Raw genomic sequence first — 19,150 nt, forward strand, 5'->3', positions numbered from 1 at the left:
TCAAATATTTGGATAAAATCGCCAAAACCGGTTTGGCTCAGTGGATAGAGCGTCAGCCTGTGGACTGAAGGGTCCCAGGTTGGATTCCTAAAAATCAAGGGCACATACCTTGCTTGCAGGCACATCCCCAAGTGGGGGGTGTGCAGGAGGCAGCTGATCGATGTTTCTCTCTCATCGATGTTTCTAACTAACTATCCCTCTCAATTCCTCTCTGTGTAAAATCAATAAAATATACTTAAAAATAAATAAATAAATAAAAACAAAATTTGGATAAAATACTAAATGAACAGTTTGAAAGAGTAAATAAATTTAAAACACAGTGACAATCTACCCTACTCAGAATGCTAACCATTTTGCCCTGTACGTTTCTGATACAGAGTGGTGGCAATGCAGTCAGATACACTCCAGACGGAGAAAAAAATCAAGGTACCTTATGTTTCGCTGCTGAAGCAGATCGGTCCCACAATCCAAAGCTTTCAGTTCATGATCAGAAATAGTATCAACTAAGCTACAGATGCGGTCCATCACTTGGATAAGCTGCTGCTGCACACTCACCTGTCTACCTGCAAAGTAATGATGGTGTTAGCATTGTACCTTGAAAACAAAGAAGACACATTTTTCAAAGTCATGTGTGTAAAATCTGAAGTCATTTCAAAACAAAATAAACAACTTTATACTATCATCTGTCCGTGAAGTAACAGGAAATCAGATTGTCTCTAATTGTACATCATGAGAACCTGTAATAATGTTATTTAATTTCATGTTAATATTACAATAATATTTCTCTTAGGATAACCATGGCCATCAGAAGATCAAGTTTTATCGATTTACTGTGATTTTTTTTTTACTAACTTCAGGTTTAAATCTCACCATATCCATACAAAAAATATATATATTTAAAAATATATATTTTATTGATTTTTTACAGAGAGGAAGAGAGAGGGATAGAGAGCTAGAAACATCCATGAGAGAGAATCATCAATCAGCTGCCTCTTGCACACCCCCCACTGGGAATGTGCCCGCAACCAAGGTACATGCCCTTGACCGGAATCGAACCTAGGACTCTATCCACTGAGCCAAACAGGTCAGGGCGGGTATGAGTTTTAGAAAGAGGAAAGTAAATAATGGTCTGAAGAAAATGAAAACCAAGACAGCTCAGAGAGAGGTGTAGCCATTGGAAAGAAGCTCAAGTCTTCTTATCTAGACAGATGACACTTCAGAATACAAAGGCAAACTGCAAACAAGATTTCCATGATATCTGAAGCATCTCGTTGATGCAAGAGTGAAGACAAGCAAACACTGTTCTAATGTTCAAAAAAACTGTCAAGTGAACGCCAAAACCAACAAGCCAATGATATTGATACTGATTTAGTACAAAATTCTAGATCACATTATCAAACAGCTGCTTTGTGAGCTCCAGAGAGAGGAAACAATTATAGAGTTAGCCAAGAGTTCATAAAAATAAACCAGCCAATCTTAACGCTCTAAGTTCTTTGAAAGGATCACTAGACTGGCAGATAACAATAGCTACCATTTATTGAAGGCCTACAGTGTTACTTTACTGGGAAACTAGTTGGCAAATTAAATATTATTTTCACCGTTTTATAGAAACTGAGTCCAAAGAAGCTTAACCAATTTGCCAAAGCACACAGGCAGGAGTGGGATAAGACAGCTTTGTATTTCAGGTCTGTGTCACACCAGAGCCAATGTCCCATTCATCCTCGTGGTGTCTCAGACCTTGAACTTCTGGAGTCATATGACCAAGGTTTTTGCAACCCCAGGGACAAGGGAAAGAAACATGGTCTGAAAGTAGATTTGTAACGAGTTAAACAAGAAGTGGTAATGAGCCGAAACCGGTCTGGCTCAGTGGATAGAGCGTTGGCCTGCGGACTGAGAGGTCCCAGGTTCGATTCTGGTCAAGGGCATGTACATGGATTGCGGGCACATCCCCGGTGGGGGGTGTGCAGGAGGCAGCTAATGGATGTTTCTCTCTTATTGACGTTTCTAGCTCTCTATCTCTCTCCCTTCCTCTCTGTAAAAAATCAATAAAATATATATATATTTTTAAAAAGAATGAATTACCTTGTGAGAACGTGAGTTTACAAGTTGTCTGAGTACATGCTGGCTAACCAATGAGCAGGGAGGAATGATTCTATATAAGGAACTAGAATTTGCCATGTTATGCTATCCAGTCACAGGTAAAAATACAATCTTGCTTGGTTTCCAAAAGTAAGCGATTAAAATACATGACATGTCTAAAATACTTTGTGTACCGTCACGGTCTCTGCTGGTGTCTTGGTTAGATTGCTGAAGAGGCATTTTCTCTGGTTTTGACAAGCCCTCTGGAGTGCTCAGGCCATCCTTCTTTCTGTCACAGGTGTCAAGCTCCTTTAACATACTACAAGTTCAAAAACATACAACCAGTCAATATATAGAGTACATGATTTTCCCTCTAATATTTTGCACAGCTGGTCAGACAATATGTACAGAAAAAGAAACATATTTTTGTATCTTCTCTATTGTAAAACCTCTTTAGCTGGCCCTCAAAGTCATTCATCTTCTGGCCCAGGAGAACTTTTCAACTTTGTCTCCAATTATGTCTTCTTTCTTTCTTTTTCTTTCTTTCTTTCTTTCTTTTTTAATATTTTATTGATTTTTTACAGTGAGGAAGAGAGAGGGATAGAGAGTTAGAAACATCGAAGAGAGTTAGAAACATCAGCTGCCTCTTGCACACCCCCTACTGGGGATGTGCCCGCAACCAAGGTACATGCCCTTGACAGGAATCGAACTCAGGACCCTTCAATCCACAGGCCAACGCGCTATCCACTGAGCCAAACCGGTTTTCGGCTCCAATTATGTCCTTTCAAAAACCCCAGGGTCCAATCACAGTGCATGACTTACTTTTTTTCCCCCTGTGTTGGCTATTTCAGAAATTCTGCCTCTGCTCCTCTATGAAAAACACCACCATTCCAATCTCTTCCTATCCAAATCGCACCTGTTCTAGGCCCAGCTCAAGTGCTATTTTTCTGATTTCTCCAGCAAATGGTGTTTTTCTTTTTTCTTTTAGTAAATATATTTTATTGATTTTTTTACAGAGAGGAAGGGGGTACAAAAACATGTTTCTCTTTTCTGTTATATATTACCTGACCATTACACTTCTGAAGCGAATTCAGAAGTTATAACCAGCATTTTAAAACGCAATAAAAAGGTAATAAAATTTAAGTGTCCTTTGCATATGAGGCATGATTTGTGAAAATTCTATTTGTTTTATTATAGAATATACACAAATGTGTATATGAGGTTGCAATGGAAAATGTACAGAGAGAATCTACCTTGGAAATAACCCTTTTCCAAATACTGAAGATCTAGGTAAAGTTAATTATGGTATGAAAACTCAATAAATTATATAGCCATTAAATGGAATAAGAATAAAGACTACATAACAATACAGAAAATATTTTTTAAATAATACTAAGAGAAAAGAAGCAGAGGCCTTAGCTGGTTAGCTCAGTTGGTTAGAGAATTATCCCCATACACCAAGGTTGCAGGTTTGATCCCAGGTCAGGGCACATACAAGTATCAACCAATGAATGCGTAAATAAGTGGAACAAGCCCAGTTGGTGTGTCTCAATGGTTGAACACTGACCTATGAACCAGAAGGTGATGGTCCAATTCCCAATCAGGGCACATGCCCGGGCTTCGAGCTCAATCCCTAGTGGGAGGCGTGCAGAAGGCAGGCAGTCAACGATTCTCATCATCGATATTTCTCTCTCTCTCTCCCTCTCCCTTCCTCTCTGAAATCAATAAAAATATATATTAAGCCGAAACCGGTTTCGCTCAGTGGATAGAGTGTCAGCCTGCGGACTGAAAGGACCCAGGCTCGATTCCAGTCAAGGGCATGTACCTTAATTGCAGGCACATCCCCAGTGGGGGTGTGCAGGAGACAGCTGATCGATGTTTCTCTCACATCGATGTTTCTAACTCTCTATCCCTCTATCTTCCTCTTATAAAAAAATCAATAAAATAGATACTAATATATATATATATATATATATATATATATATATATATATATATATATATTAAAATAATAAGTGGAGCCGGGACCGGTTTGGCTCAGTGGATAGAGCGTCGGCCTGCGGACTGAAGGGTCCCGGGTTCGATTCTGGTCAAGGGCATGGACCTTGGTTGCGGGCACATCCCCAGTGGTGGGTGTGCAGGAGGCAGCCGATCGGTGTTTCTCTCTCATCAACGTTTCTAACTCTCTGTCCCTCTCAATTCTCTCTGTGTAAAACAAATAAAATATATTAAAAAAAAAATAAGAATAATAAAAATAAGTGGAACAACAAATCAATGTTTCTCCCTCTCTTAAATCAATAATTTTTTAAAAAAAGGCAGAAGTATAGTTAGATGTTGATTACAGCAAAGCAAAAATCATACACATGCAGAAAACAAAACCAAACCAAACACAGATAAAGAAAATGTTTGGTTTGTTCAGATGTTGAGATTACAAGAATCCTGTAAGTGGTTACCGTGCTATTTGTGCAATACACACTTTATAAATGAACAAACAAAAAGCCAGGAAATAGCACTGTGCTGGATCTTCGTCCACTGCCATTAATTTATCATCCTGGACCACCCCCTGCTCCTCCCTGGGCCTCAGCTGCTTCACCTGCTACATGATGCTACTGACTTAGAATCCAGACTCTATATGAACTCCTGGTCAGTTCTTACTTTGTGCAATTCTGTCTGAATTCCTACTGGGAGGGAGAAGAGGCAAGAGCAGCTGATAGTTTTTTAGTTTTGTCATCAAATAATAATCATGCTTCCACCTTTCCTGCCTCTAAACATCCCAACACACCTGTTAAAACACAAACCCAGAGAAACTCGATTATGCACACAAACACCTCCTTCCTGTCTTCCTTCTCTAATTAAAGTTAATACACTATAGAGATCTAGTTCTTATCAAAACATTGGTTACAAACGTAGCATATAATCTACCACTTAACTGGACTATGATTTAGACTGGGATGAGGATGAAGATAACAATAATTATTAATTTGTATTTTAAGCTTTTGATGATCTGTGTGGACTATGTATTTTTCCCCCATAACACTACCAATTAACCACAATCATGTCCCTAATTTAATAAAATTCAGTGAATGTCAAATACAATGTCAATTCTATTCTGTAGGATTAAAAACAAAAGGCTGGCACTTTAGAGCTTTAGCATACCACCAACTAAATCAAATGTATCAATAGGAATTTTTTCAAGTTTTCATTTAGATATAAAATAAACTGTGCAGAGCATGCAATTATACAAAAATTATAGTGCATAACTAAATTAAAGTATTTCAGATACCTCAAATGCAAACACTAATGCTATGAATTAGCTATGTTACCTAAAGCATTTCAGAGAGGAAGAAGAGGCAGAATTCGTTATTTCTTCTGGAGAAGGTGGGATAAAATCGATATCATAATCATCTTCATTAAGCTCGGCACATGGAGATTTCTCCACTGACTGGAATTCAGTGTCTTCCGAGTGTTTTTCCTTCTCACTATTATCTAAAGGAGAGAATGGATGACATAGGTTATTTCAATCATTAATGAGACAAAAAGAACAGGGTCTGAGCACTGCAAAGTGAGTGCTTCAGGCAAGTCATAAACACTAGCCCCACTCCACGAGAGCTCTCATTTCCCACCTTAATGTCAGCTTGTTTTTTTCATAAATTATTATTGAGTCAATTGGAGTAAGTCCAACGAATACTGGATTGAGGCCAAAGATCTGCTTAAGGATTTTCATGACTGCTAAATTATGAAACTCCTACTTGGCGCTAGCACTTTTGTTTTCCTATTTTTTACTCATATTTAAATAATGAATCTGATCATTTTACAAACACTATTGTTTGTACAAGCTATTTTTACTTTATCACAAAGGCTTCCTAGTGACTTAGGTCTACCAGATTCAATCTCTCTCCTGACTATGAGGGAAAACACAATGCCCATTGTTACTCTTTAATTTATATTTTACTAAATTTTCTCTTCATAAACAGCAACACATTTGATTAGACTATATCTCTGGTTATTATCAATCACTTTCTGGTCGCTCTCACCCTATAGAATTCAGGTGTTTAAAAATTTTAGGCCGAAACTGGTTTGGCTCAGTGGATAGAGCGTCAGCCTGCGGACTGAAAGGTCCCAGGTTCAATTTCGGTCAAAGGCATGTATCTTGGTTGCGGGCACATCCCTAGTAGGGGGTGTGCAGGAGGCAGCTGATTGATGTATCTTTCTCATTAATATTTCTAGCTCTCTCCCTCTCCCTTCCTCACTGTAAAAAATCAATAAAATATATATTTTAAAAAATTTTAGTCTTCCATTTGCAGCTATTTCATAAGGTAGGTACTTCCCTATATGGCTAATCTTAGCTACAACTGAGACCTAAGCAGAAAAAATCTGAATGCAATTTATACTTTAATAGCACGATCAGATATTATACAGCAGTATTCGGTGGCAGCAGGCCATAAAGGAATTATAATTATGTAAGAAAGGCTTAATTCACTTCCCAATTCTACCACTTACCAGCCAACGGACCATTTAACCTCTATGGACCTTATTTTTTTCATATGTAAAAATCAGAGATTATTAGCAAAATCAAATCTTTCATTTCATCAGTTATATTCTGCCTCAAGCATGTGGCCAACAGATTGTTCAATCAACACCTCTAAAGATCTGAAGGGCAAAAGCTATATCACATTTGCTACTGTTCTAAGACGTAGCTTTGGATGAACGAATACAATCGATATACCGAAATGAAAATAAAATCACTTTTACCTCTTTCCTCTCCCAAATGAGTTTTTAAAGAGTGACTATTCTGAGTATCTTCATGTGTAAGCTCTCCGGAACTGGGGCCATCGTCAATACAAATCACACCGCTGCTCAGCCATTCGGAGTCCGCCTTCTGTTCCTTGGTCAAATCCACTTGCTTGCATTCGGAGGAAGGAGTAGTCAGATCAACCTGTACTGTGTTTTCCTTTTGAAGCTGTGCTTTCAAGACGTTTCTCTTCGACTTTTTACATTTCTGGGCAGTGCTTACTCGTACAGAGTGGTTTCTGAGTGGGGTAACAGAAGCCTTTGAATTTCCGGAAGTATCGAAGTCATCCATGTCATCCCAATCCGATGAAGAACTATATTCTAATTTCTTGAAAGTGGCGTCACGGAATTCCTTTCTACTCGGCGTGCTCTGCGCGGCAAGCGAAACTTCCCTCGGAATCGGCAACGGTTCTGGCGAAAATGGTTTTGAACCGATTCTCTTGGCTTGCTGTCCCGCAGCCGCATTTTTAAAGGCACCGATCCTTGTCTGCGGGCTCACGGTACGAGGTAAGGTGTCAGTGAAGGAGAAGTCCTCGGCAACATTAACATCTTTATCACTCAACACGGGCGTTCTTGCTACTGACACACAGGTCACAGACACGTTGTTGGCTGAAGGTATTTTCTTTTTAAAAGTGAAACAGCTGGAAAAAGGAAATACTTGAATTAGATGAATTGTTAAAAAACCCAGTAATTTTTTTTTTTTTACTAATTTATATAACTTACCTTCTACCCCCCTCTCCAATTTTAAAATGTATAAGGCGAGTTAAAGTATACTTTGTATGCTCTGATCATTCCTACTCAGGGCTAATTATTCGGTTTTGAGAGTATCCAGGCCATTCCCACTACTTTATTTCTCGGGCTTGTAGTTCGGAGTCATCCAGAGGGAGGGGATGGCATGAGTGAAAAAGAGAAAAGACTCAAATATGGCTACTTGTTGCTACTCTGATCCAAGTTTTATGGGGAAAAATGTAAAAAACTGCCCGCAATACTGAGATTTGGAGGAGAAGCAAGAATCCTGGATATCTCTTAGCAACATAAAGGTCAACGGTGACTTTTTAAAGCCAAGCACCGAGAACTTGGTAAGGGTACAATAAGGACTATAAATTATTAGATATCATTAGCTGTTTGGAGTGTATCTTGGAGGAAAGAACAGAACCACAGAGCTATATTTTCTTTATAAGTTGTTTTTGGAAAATATATAAAATTATATTAAAATACATAAAAAAATATCTATTTGCCTAAATTTACAAAAAGATTCATTATTAAGTCATTCAACCAATATTTACTGAGCAAGTGTTAAGTGCCAGGTACTGTGCAAAAGTGCTGAACAATTTATTACTTGGGGCTGCTAACACATGTTCCACCATTAACTTGCAAAGTGGGAAGACCATTGACCTCACAGCTTCCTTTCCCCATCTATACAGTGAAAGGGTTGAAAGAGCAGATGTCTCATCTGTATGATACTGTATGTATAACAACAAAACAGCCAAAATACTTACGAAGATTTGGGTTTTGAAAGATTTAATTGGTTGGTAAGTTTTCTGGCTGAATGACGCTCCAGTTGCTCCTGGAGATTATTTTGAGGAACAGCAGCCATGATCCTAAAAAGAGAGGGGAAAAATATCAGTACAGTCATGTGCTTTGCATGAATCACAATATTTTTTGGGGGGACAGAGGGGATGGAGCACTGTTTCAATTGTGCCCAAAGTAATAAGGCATTTTTAAAAAAATATTTTTTTTAATTAATTTTTTACAGAGAGCAAGGGAGAGAGAGAGAGAGCTAGAGACATCAATGAGAGAGAATCATCGACCAGCTGCCTCTGGCACACCCCCTACCGGGGATGTGCCCGCAATCAAGGTACATGCCCTTGACCAGAATCGAACCTGAGACCTTTCAGTCTGCAGGCCAACGCTCTATCCACTGAGCCAAACCGGTTGCGGCAATGAGGCATTTTTTGAGCAATAAACTGTTTTGACATTTACAACTGGTTACATTTGAACTATGTATATAATCTTTAACTAACTGACGCTCACTTGAATAGCAAAATGACCTGGTTTCCCCCAATGCTAAAATAAGCACGAAGGACATTAAGGGAGGGGATAATTAGGAAAGGGCTTGCAGAAAAATGACACCTGGCCTGGGCTGGGAGAATAAATAGAAACTAGACAGAGAGTGTGGTAGAAAATAATCAAAGCATACTGAAAACCCAAAGGACAAGTGAATAATTGAATTCTATGCCCAAAGGGTAAATTGGGAAAAGAAGGAAGAGCACCATCAATGAAAGCAATGGTTTCCCAGCAAGACACCACATTTTATAATTATCTAGTTTCAAGCTGAAAGAATACTTTTACCAAGCATAGAAGTATTCTTTTTTACAAAATATATTTTATTTATTTTTTACAGAGAGGAAGAGAGAGGGATAGAGAGTTAGAAACATCCATGAGAGAGAACCATTAATTAGCCGTCTCCTGCATACCCCCTACTGGGGATGTGCCTGCAACTAAGGTACATGTCCTTGACCAGAATCGAACCTAGGACCCTTCAGTCCGCAGGCCAACGCTCTATTCACTGAGCCAAAATGACTTTGGCATTGAAGTATTCTTGTAGAGCCGAGACCGGTTTGGCTCAATGGATAGAGCATCGGCTTGGGGACTGAAAGGTCCCGGGTTCAATTCCGGTCAAGGGCATGTACCTTGGTTGCGGGCATATCCCCAGTAGGGGGTGTGCAAGAGGCGGCTGATGGATGACTCTCTCTCATCGATGTTTCTAGCTCTCTATCTCTCTCCCTTCCTCTCTGTACAAAATCAATAAAATATATATTTTTTTTAAAAAGTATTCTTGTAGAATACCTTGTATAATAGAACAAACTGTGATATTTGCTGAGCTATTGCCTGAGATAATGTACAGCTTGAGCTACCTTCAAGTTACTGGGGGGAGGGTAGGCGGTAACAAGAAGACAGGACAGCCAAAATCTATGGATAGCAAAGAATTTTCATTTTAGCTGATAGTTATAACTCCTTTCCCATTCTATTATATCTTCTTTTTTTTTTTTTTTAATACTTTTATTGATTTCAGAGAAGGGAGAGATAGAAATATCAATGATGAGAGAGAATCATTGATTAGCTGCCTCCAGCACCTCCCCCACTGGGGATTGAGTCCACAACCCAGGCATGTGCCCTTACCGGAATCAAACCGTTCATAAGTCAATGCTCAACCGCTGAGCCACTCTGGCGGGGCTATCTTTCTTTTTCAAATCAATGGGAATAAATAAAAAGTTATTGTAGCCGAAACCAGTGTGGCTCAGTGGATAGAGCGTCAGCCTGCGGACTGAAAGGTCCCAGGTTCGATTCCGGTCAAGGGCATGTACCTTGGTTGCGGGCACATCCCCAGTAGGCAGCTGATCGATGATTCTCTCTCATCGATGTTTCTAACTCTTCCTCTCTGTAAAAATCAATAAAATATATTTAAAAAAAAAGTTATTATAGAGTGATAAAAAGCCCAAACTATATTTAATTTGCATGGCCCAAACTCTTTAACATGCAAAGAAAAATAATACAAAGAAGCAGAATTGTAAGAAGGTCAGTATCATTTGACCAATAGAAATGAGAAATGTACCAAGAACCCAGGTTCTTTGGTCAATTCTGCCACAAATTCACTGTGTGGCTTTGAAAAATTCATTGACTCTCTCCAGCATCCTCATTTCTAAAATAAGAAGGTTGGGCTAGAAAATTTCCATGTTTCCTTCTAAAATTAGCCTCTCATGATTCTAAAACAAGTAGGTATTTGGCGGGGATAAAATGAGAAAGATACAATGTCTTTTAAAAATGTTGATGAGAATAAAAACTGTCATAAAGAAAAATATAATATATACAAAAAAAGTAGAGATTTTAAACAGTGGAGATTTTCAAAGTGGAAGCACAAGTTAATAAAACAAATTAGTAAGAAAAATGTAAGCAAAATTTAGAAAGTTTAGAATATGATCTTAATAAAACTGGAGTGGAGGGAAAAAATCCCAACATTATAAAATGAAACTATTTTTAAAGTGATAATTAAAATACAACACATTGAACTGTTTGTTAGTTGGCAGTGGTTCTTAGCAATGTGGGTCAGATTCTGGTCACAATCTAAAGAAAGTGATGGGTCTCCACTACTCTGATCACCGTGTGTGTGTGTGTGTGTGTGTGTGTGTGTGTGTGTGTGTGTATATATATATATATATATATATATATATATATATATATATATATATAAAATTGATTTTCCACAGAGAGGAAGGAACAGGGAGAAACATCGACCAGTTGCTTCCTGTACACCCCCTACCGGGGATGTGCCTGCAACCAAGGTACGTGCCCTTGACCGGAATCGAACCTGGGACCTTTCAGTCTGCAGGCTGACACTCTACCACTGAGCCAAACGGTTTCGGCACAATGCTAAAACTCTTAATGGGGGGGTGGTCACTAATGATTGATCTCCATGTTACTTATTACAACACCCTTTTTCAATCAATTCTCTCTCCTGATGGCTTAGCACAGGAGTTGGCAAACTCATTAGTCAACAGAGCCAAATATCAACTTGAAATTTCTTTTGAGAGCCAAGTTTTTTTAACTTAAACTTCAACATAGAGTCGCCCAGGCTGTGGTATTTTGTGGAAGAGCACACTCAAGGGGCCAAAGAGCCGCAGTTTGCCGAGAACGGTCTTAGCATATGACGAAGTGGATTATATGCTCCTTCTTAACACATGAGCCTTCTTTCAGACTCTCTTAACAATTCATTCCTACTCATCCTCCATCCTCCAATGGTGGATCTAACCCTTTCTTCCTTAAGGAAAACTCCATCTTTAGGTGGTCACATAAAGGTGGTTAAGAGCAAACAAAATACATGGATTTGTAGCCTATGTATTTGTGGCTCTACCACTTATTAGCTAAATGCCCTTGGACATTATTATTTAACCTCTCTATCTCAGATTCCTCATCTATACAATGCCTACCCACCTCATATGTAAAGTGCTTAGAATAATAGTATCTGGCACATAGTAGGCAATATATAAGTGTTTGATAAAGAAAAAAAATGCCCCAATAAATACTCTTATAATAAGAAATGCCTCTCAATTGCAGTTTTTATCATAGTTGCAATTCTATTCACTTTTATAATTATTTAGCTGGTATTTCTTCTGCTAGATTGTAAATATTAATACTATGCAAAAATGGGCCATTATGGGTTTTATAACCCATAGCATGTCTAAGCACCTAGCATTAAATATTTATTAAATGAAAGAATAAAAACGTTAAGTAACATATGTCTCAACTATGACTAATCACAGAAAGGTAAAGCTGGTTTAACATTAAGTGAAACCACTAATATATCATGTTTACAGTTTAAGCAGTAAAAATCAATATAATCTGATCAATAAATTTTAAAAACATTCCTATCAGGGTAAAGCATACTAGCAACAAAGTACACTAATCTTAAGTAAATGGTTCAATATGGTTTCGCTTAATGTGTCTAACTATGCAAATAGCATCCAAATCAAGGTATAGAACATTCCTGGCACCCCAGAATGCTTTCTTGTGGCCTTTCCCATTTAATATACCCCAGATGGAACCACTACCTGACTTTATCACTATAGATTAGTTTTGCCTTCTTGCAAACTTTTAAAAATATATATATATATTATTGATTTTCCACAGAGAGGGAGGAAGGAAGAGGGACAGAGAGCCAGAAACGTCAATGAGAGAGGAACATCGACCAGCTGCCTCCCGCAACCCGGCCCCCCTTGGGGATGTGCCCGCAACCAATGTACATGCCCCCGACCGGAATCGAACCCGGGACCCTTCAGTCCACAGGCCGACGTTCTATCCACTGAGCCAAACCGGTCCCGGCCCTACTTGCGAACTTTTTTAAAAAGAACTTTTCTTTTATGATTTTAGAAGGAGGGATGAAGTGAAGGTGGAGGGAGGGAAATACATCCATGTGAGAAAAATTGATTGGTTGCCTCCCACATGCACCCCGACCGGCGACTGAACCTGCAACCAGGAATCGAACCTGCCACCTTTTGGTGTTCAGGACAACACTCCAACTTGAGCCACACTAGCCAGGGCCTCTTCTTGAACCTCCTGATATTTGTATATATGGAATCACACAGTATCTATTACCAATGCATTTTTGAGAAAACATCTGATGAAACTCAAACCATTTCTAATAGATACCTAACAGACACAATATACTATCTTACATTTTACAATAGGGGTGAATCTATTAAAAATATAGGCAAAAAAAACAATTTTGTTCTTTTATTTTCACTCTCATATTGAACATTCTTGCTGGTGCAAAAATATTCAAAAAGGAAAATACTAGAAAAGAAGAAACATGAATATCATGACTTGTAGACTATTAGGTTACCAACACAATCCAGTCACAATAACAGATCATTAAAACTTTAGTAAAGTGGTTAGATAAAGTACAAACCCACAAAAGTCAAATGCATTCTCGTGCGGTAGTAATAACTAACTAGAAAATACAAATTTTAAAAGGGATTCAGGAGAAACCAAGATGGTGGCATAGGTAAACACCTGAACTTGCTGCCTCACACAACTTCAAAACTACAACTAAAAGACAAAATGGACGTCATCCAGAACTACAGGAAGGCTGGATGAGTGGAAATTCTACAAGAAGAGAAAAGTACCTAATCTGTGTCACAGAGACGCTGAGGAAGCGAAGTGCAGAGATGCAGAGGCACATGTGCGGAAAGGGCTGGCAACTGAGGACCCAGTTGTCTTTCTCAATCGGGAGGGGGAGACACAAGCTCCTGACTGCTCTGAACTCCAGTTCCAGGTGAGACTCTGGGGACCCAGACTCATACGGGAAGAAACTGGACTGTCTGGCAGTGGGCGGAAATCAAGGGCAGCTTTCTCTCTGAGGTGCAGGCAGTGATTACCAAGGGATACTGAGACCTGAGAAGACGCTGCTCTTTGCTCAGCTGGGAGCGCAGAGGCTTTTGCATATGAATGGCCTGGTCCTTTGAAATCTAAACTTACCTTAAAAACTGCATCTGAGTCAGAGAGACCCAGAACATCCAAAAGAAGGCCCAAGCCCCAAAGCAGTTTGCATTGCTTCACAGCTGGGCCTCATCTGGGCACCTCCAAAACCCAAACAAAGAAGAGGAATCTGTAGATCTTTCCGTAGCTCCTGCTGGGTGGCCTCAGGCAGAGGCTAAATTACCACCTCATTGGAGATCCAAGAGCCAGTGTACCCAGGATAGGACCATCTAGATTACAACTCCTCAGATCCATAAGGTACACACTCAGGGGGCAGACTCAAGAGAGCACCAAACCCCCACTGAAGCAAGTACTGCCCCATAAGGGTGTCTCCAGCACAGAAGTTCTCCCAGCGTAGACACAGCTGATCCTCACAGCCAATTGGGCTGGAGGTCAATTCCTCCTAGTGAAACCAACAACAATCGAGGCTTAACTACAAGACTGTGCGCACAGCCCACAAAGGGGTGCACCAAGAGTGTCCATCTCAAGTAATTGGGGAGGCTGAGCCACTGGGCCCTATAAGACATCTCGCACACAAAGCCACTCTATCAACTCAGGGAAGCAGCCAAAATGCGGAGACAAAGAAACAGATCACAAATGAAAGAAATGGAGGAAAATAAACAACTGGATATAGAGTTCAAAACCACTGTTATAAGGTTTTTAAATAATTTTCTAGAAAAGGCCGATAAATTTAGCGAAAAAGAACCAACTAGAAATAAAGCATCCACTGACTGAAATAACAAATATTATACAAAGATCCAACAGCAGACTAGAGGATCGCAAGATTCAAGACAAAGATTTAAAATACAAAGAAGCAAAGAACAACCAACCCAAAAAGAAAAAAGAATCCAAAAATATGAAGATAGTGCAAGGAGCCTCTGGGACAACTTCATTATTTGTTAATTTACGAGTTTAACAAAAATCCAACTGGAACACCAGAAGAATATTTTACAAAAATGCTTCTGAAATTCATTGAAAAAAGCACAATACAAGAATACTAAATAACACTGCAGTGGGAACTAGCATTTAGAATTAAAATCATATTAAATGTAATAATAATTTAAATGAAAACCTGGGGGTGGTAGTAGGGGCTAGGAGGAGGGGAGAAATGAGAGATATTGTAATACTATCAACAATAAAAATTATATTAAAAAAATAAAAGCCTAGTCTCCAAAACATGTTTAATGTATAGACAGAAACAACAAAACAGGGCAAAGAATCAATATTTAACAAATGCTAATCAATAAGCCATATACTCTAGGGTCAACAAGTGGCAAACGATGTCATGGGCCAAATTTGGCCTCCAGCCTGTGTTTGCAAATAAAGTTTTACTGAAGCACAGCTATGCCCATTTGTTCATATACTGCCCTTGGCTACCTCAGCACCACAGATGAGTAGTTATGACAGAGAATGTTGAGTCTGCAAAACCTAAATATTTACTATCTACCCCTTTACAGAAAAGGATTGTTGACAGTTGCTCTAGCCCAGTGGTCAACAAACTCATTAGTCAACAGAGCCAAATATCAACAGGACAATGATTGAAATTTCTTTTGAGAGCCAATTTTTAAAAAAATGTATTTTATTGATTTTTTTTTACAGAGAGGAAGAGAGAGAAATAGAGAGCTAGAAATACTGATGAGAGAGAGACATCAACCAGCTGCCTCCTGCACTTCCCAAGAAGGGTGGAAGGTAGTCAATGCACTATCTGTGCAATAGACTTGTGCAATGAAGACCCACAGTGGCTTTCAGCATTTAGTTCCCGACGAGTAGTTTGCAATTTCTCTGAACCTCTTTGGTCTAGCTTTTCTTCCCATAAAAGAAACATACAGAAAAAAAAATAAAGAATACATATGTACTAAAATTAATATATAATTAGTGTAATTCTAGTTAACATATCCTATATAATAAAATCCTAATATGCAAATCGACCATTCAGTGGAACAACCAGCTGCTATGACATGCACTGACCACCAGGGGGAAGATACTCAATGCAGGAGTTCAGTGTGCTCAGTGTGCTCCCACAGGGGGAGCATCGCTCAGCCAGAAGCCAAGACTGATGGCTGGCGAGTGCAGCAGCGGTGGTGGGAGCCTCTCCCGCCTCCACATCTGCACAAAGAACCCCTCAGGGGATATTGGTCTGCCGGCTTATCCTCCAAGGAGTCCGGAATGTGCAAGGGTGCAGGTGGGCTGGGGGACATCCCCCTACACCCAGCTCACAAATGTCGTGCACCAGGCCTCTAGTATATATTTATACTTATTTATACAATATACTTAAAGTTTTAAAATATTTCAAGCATACAGAAAATAGAATAACCATGTAACTACCAACCAAATTTAAGAAGTTAATCTTTATCCTATTTCTCTCTTAAAAAAGTATAAAACATTTCAAATATATTATTTATTTTATTTTAATCGTTACCCACGGGTAATTTTCCCACTGAATTCTGAAGAATGAAATGGAGGAATGAGGGTGGAAAGAAACATGGAAATGAGAGACACATCAATCCAGCACACACCCCTACCCAGGCTGGGGAACCTGCTACTCGGGTGTGTGCCCTCGACCCTTTGGTCTGCAGGAAGACGCTCTAACCACTGAGCAAACCCAGCCAGGGCTCAAATATATTTAAAATTTCACTGACTCCCCCTATCGTGTTCCCTTCCCTCCCTTCTCATAGATCATACTGACTAAAGTGGGTGTAATTTCCCTGCATGTTGTTACTTTATGACACACCTAACACAAGGGTCTTTAAGCAGCATTTTAACTCTGGGTTTTCTCATCAGCACCATGAAGGCAACAGCCACCTCTCCAGAAATTCTCCTCCCCAGGGACTACAAACTATTTCCTGACAGCCGTTCAGCTAACAAGCTGGTGCGTTTTCCTTCTATTAATATTTGCTCTTTCCCCACAGAACACCCGCCTCCCCTTCTCAATTTCTATTTTTTAAAAATATATTTTATTGATTTTTAACAGAGAGGGAGAGAGAGGGAGTTAGAAACATCGATGAGAGAGAAACATCCATCAGCTGCCTCCTGCATACCCCGCACTGGGGATGTGCCCGCAACCAAAGTATATGCCCCTGACGGGAATCGAACCCGGGACCCTTCAGTCCGCAGGCCGACGCTCTATCCACTGAGCCACACCAGTCTCGGCCCCTTCTCAATTTCTGATCGATCCCTCACACAGACTCCCCCATGACAGCTCCTCAGATAGGACAGGGGCACCGGAGTGCCATCTAGCCAGGTGGCATCCGGGAGCTGGCAGGCGCCTCCTCCATCTCAGGAGGTCAGGTGGTCCAGGTTTGTTTGTTTGTTTGTTTTTTAATATATTTTATTGATTTTTTACAGAGAGGGAGAGGGATAGAGAGTTGGAAACATCGATGAGAGAAACATCGATCAGCTGCCTCCTGCATATCCCCTACCGGGGATGTGCCCGCAACCAAGGTACATGCCCTTGACTGGAATCGAACCTGGGACCCTTCAGTCCGCAGACCAACAACGCACTATCCACTGAGCCACACCGGCTTCGGCAGGTGGCCCAGGTTTTGAAAAAACCCAAGGGCCTGATATTGAGTCAACCTCTTAGTTCAAATTCTCCCCCAAAGCCCTTGGAGCAGGGACAACCTTTGCGCTTCCGATGCTGCAGGAGGGCAATGTGACCCACTTCTCCGAGTCCATGCACCAGATACTCCTGGAAGCACTTACCGCATTTACGAAATCCCTGAATCCTGACCCAAAACAAAACCATGTAGAAGGGGTCCTTTCCCCCACAGGAAGGAAACCGAGGCACGCAGTTGAGGTAACGGCGGAGTCACAGAAGCTAGGACGTGCCGAAACCGGTGTGGCTCAGTGGATAGAGAGGGTCAGCCTGCGGACTGAAAGGTCCCAGGTTCGATTCCGGTCAAGGTCACGTGCCTTGGTTGCGGGCACATCCCCCGTGGGGGGTGTGCAGGAGGCAGCTGATGGATGATTCTTTCTCATCGATGTTTCTAACTATCTCTTATCCTTCCTCTCTGTAAAAAAAATCAATAAAATATATAATAAAAAAAATAAAAAATAAAAAAAAGCAGCAGCAGCTGGGACGTGACAGAGCCGGGACGCGAACCCGGGCACCTGCCCCGCCCCCCTGAGCTGGGGTTTGGCGAAGCTACAATGGTAAGACGACGGGTGCCACGCACCGGGCACACAGCAGACACTCAACACCCGGTAGCCGGGCTCGAGGCTGTGGAAGCCCCACAGGACAGAGCGGCGTTCGGCTTCCTCCTCAGGAGGGAAACGGGGCCGGGCCTCGCCGGTGAGTCCGCTGAGGAGGCAGACACCGCGGTGGGCACGGGTCCACCCCAACGAGGACGCCATGGGCGCTGGGTCAGCTCGGCCCGGACGCCCGGGGCGACCCCCGCACAGCTCGCCTCCGCCCCGGGCCTGTTTCTCTCAGGGAACCGTCTGTGTCATGACCTCTCCGCAAGCTGCCGGCGAAAAGACAGGGCTCAGCGGACCGAGCAATGGAGGAGCCCGCGAGGCTTTCCCTCTCCAGCAGGGCCGGGAAGCCGAGCCGAGCCGGGCCGGGGCGGGCCGCACTCACCTCTCCCTCAGGCTCGGAGCTGGAGGCGCCACGGTCCAAACTCCCCGCGCCGGCTCCTCAGCCCGTGCGCCTCACGCCAGCGCACTTCGCGCCAGAACTCGGCCGGTTCCGATTGGATGCGTCCCGAGACAGCCGGCCAATCGCGTCGCGCCGCGGTACCTGGCCCCGCCCCCGTGAGTTTCCGGGGAGGGGCCGCTGCGCGGTGCTGAGGAATCACGTGTCCCCGATGCCCAATCACCACTCAGACTGTCAGGTCAGGTGACTACAGTTAAACCCCCGGCTTCCGGTGCTGGTGGGGGCTCTGTTTTTGTTGTGATTTCTAGTGTTGGAAAGGGGCTCTTCGCCCAAAATCAGGCGGCGGGGCCACGGACGGCGGTGGGATCGGGAACCCCGGGTTTGGGGAGGGCCTGAGGCTTGCCGGTTCCCACAGGCAGAGGTTCTGATCCTCCGTGGGAGCCTCGGACGCGCTCTCCTCTCCTCTTCCTAGTAACGGCGGGCTCTGCTCCACCGCAACTGTAAATTGTCATTAACAGGAAAAGGGGTCGCAAACTCCGGTGTCTCCAGGGACGTGTACAGCCCCTGAGTGAGAAGCCAAGCGGTGGTTCCCACTGATGTGGCCACGCAAGAAGGTGGCCCTGTGATGCCAGAGCTTCTTCCTTTTCTTTA

The 19,150-nt window shown here is 41.7% G+C and overlaps 1 protein-coding gene across 3 annotated transcripts in view; it reads right to left on the reverse strand.

Moving 5' to 3' along the window:
* Window positions 1–18,624, reverse strand: part of BLM (BLM RecQ like helicase) — a 65,112-nt gene extending 46,488 nt beyond the window's left edge. For 2 of the 3 annotated variants that reach the window (XM_036415593.2, XM_045573441.1), the window contains exons 1-6: window positions 18,485–18,624; window positions 8,370–8,471; window positions 6,832–7,511; window positions 5,403–5,565; window positions 2,274–2,398; window positions 431–563 (exon numbers count right to left, since the gene is read on the reverse strand). In XM_036415593.2, the coding sequence (XP_036271486.1) occupies window positions 431–563; window positions 2,274–2,398; window positions 5,403–5,565; window positions 6,832–7,511; window positions 8,370–8,467 (1,199 nt within the window). In that variant the 5' untranslated portion in view covers window positions 8,468–8,471; window positions 18,485–18,624. Of the gene's footprint in view, window positions 1–430; window positions 564–2,082; window positions 2,153–2,273; window positions 2,399–5,402; window positions 5,566–6,831; window positions 7,512–8,369; window positions 8,472–18,484 lie in introns of those variants that run through there. The other variant, XM_036415596.2, reaches the window with a different exon arrangement.
* Between the last annotated feature and the right edge of the window lie 526 nt (window positions 18,625–19,150).

This window comes from Pipistrellus kuhlii, unplaced genomic scaffold (assembly GCF_014108245.1).
Source record: "Pipistrellus kuhlii isolate mPipKuh1 unplaced genomic scaffold, mPipKuh1.p scaffold_m20_p_50, whole genome shotgun sequence".
NCBI lineage: Eukaryota > Metazoa > Chordata > Mammalia > Chiroptera > Vespertilionidae > Pipistrellus > Pipistrellus kuhlii.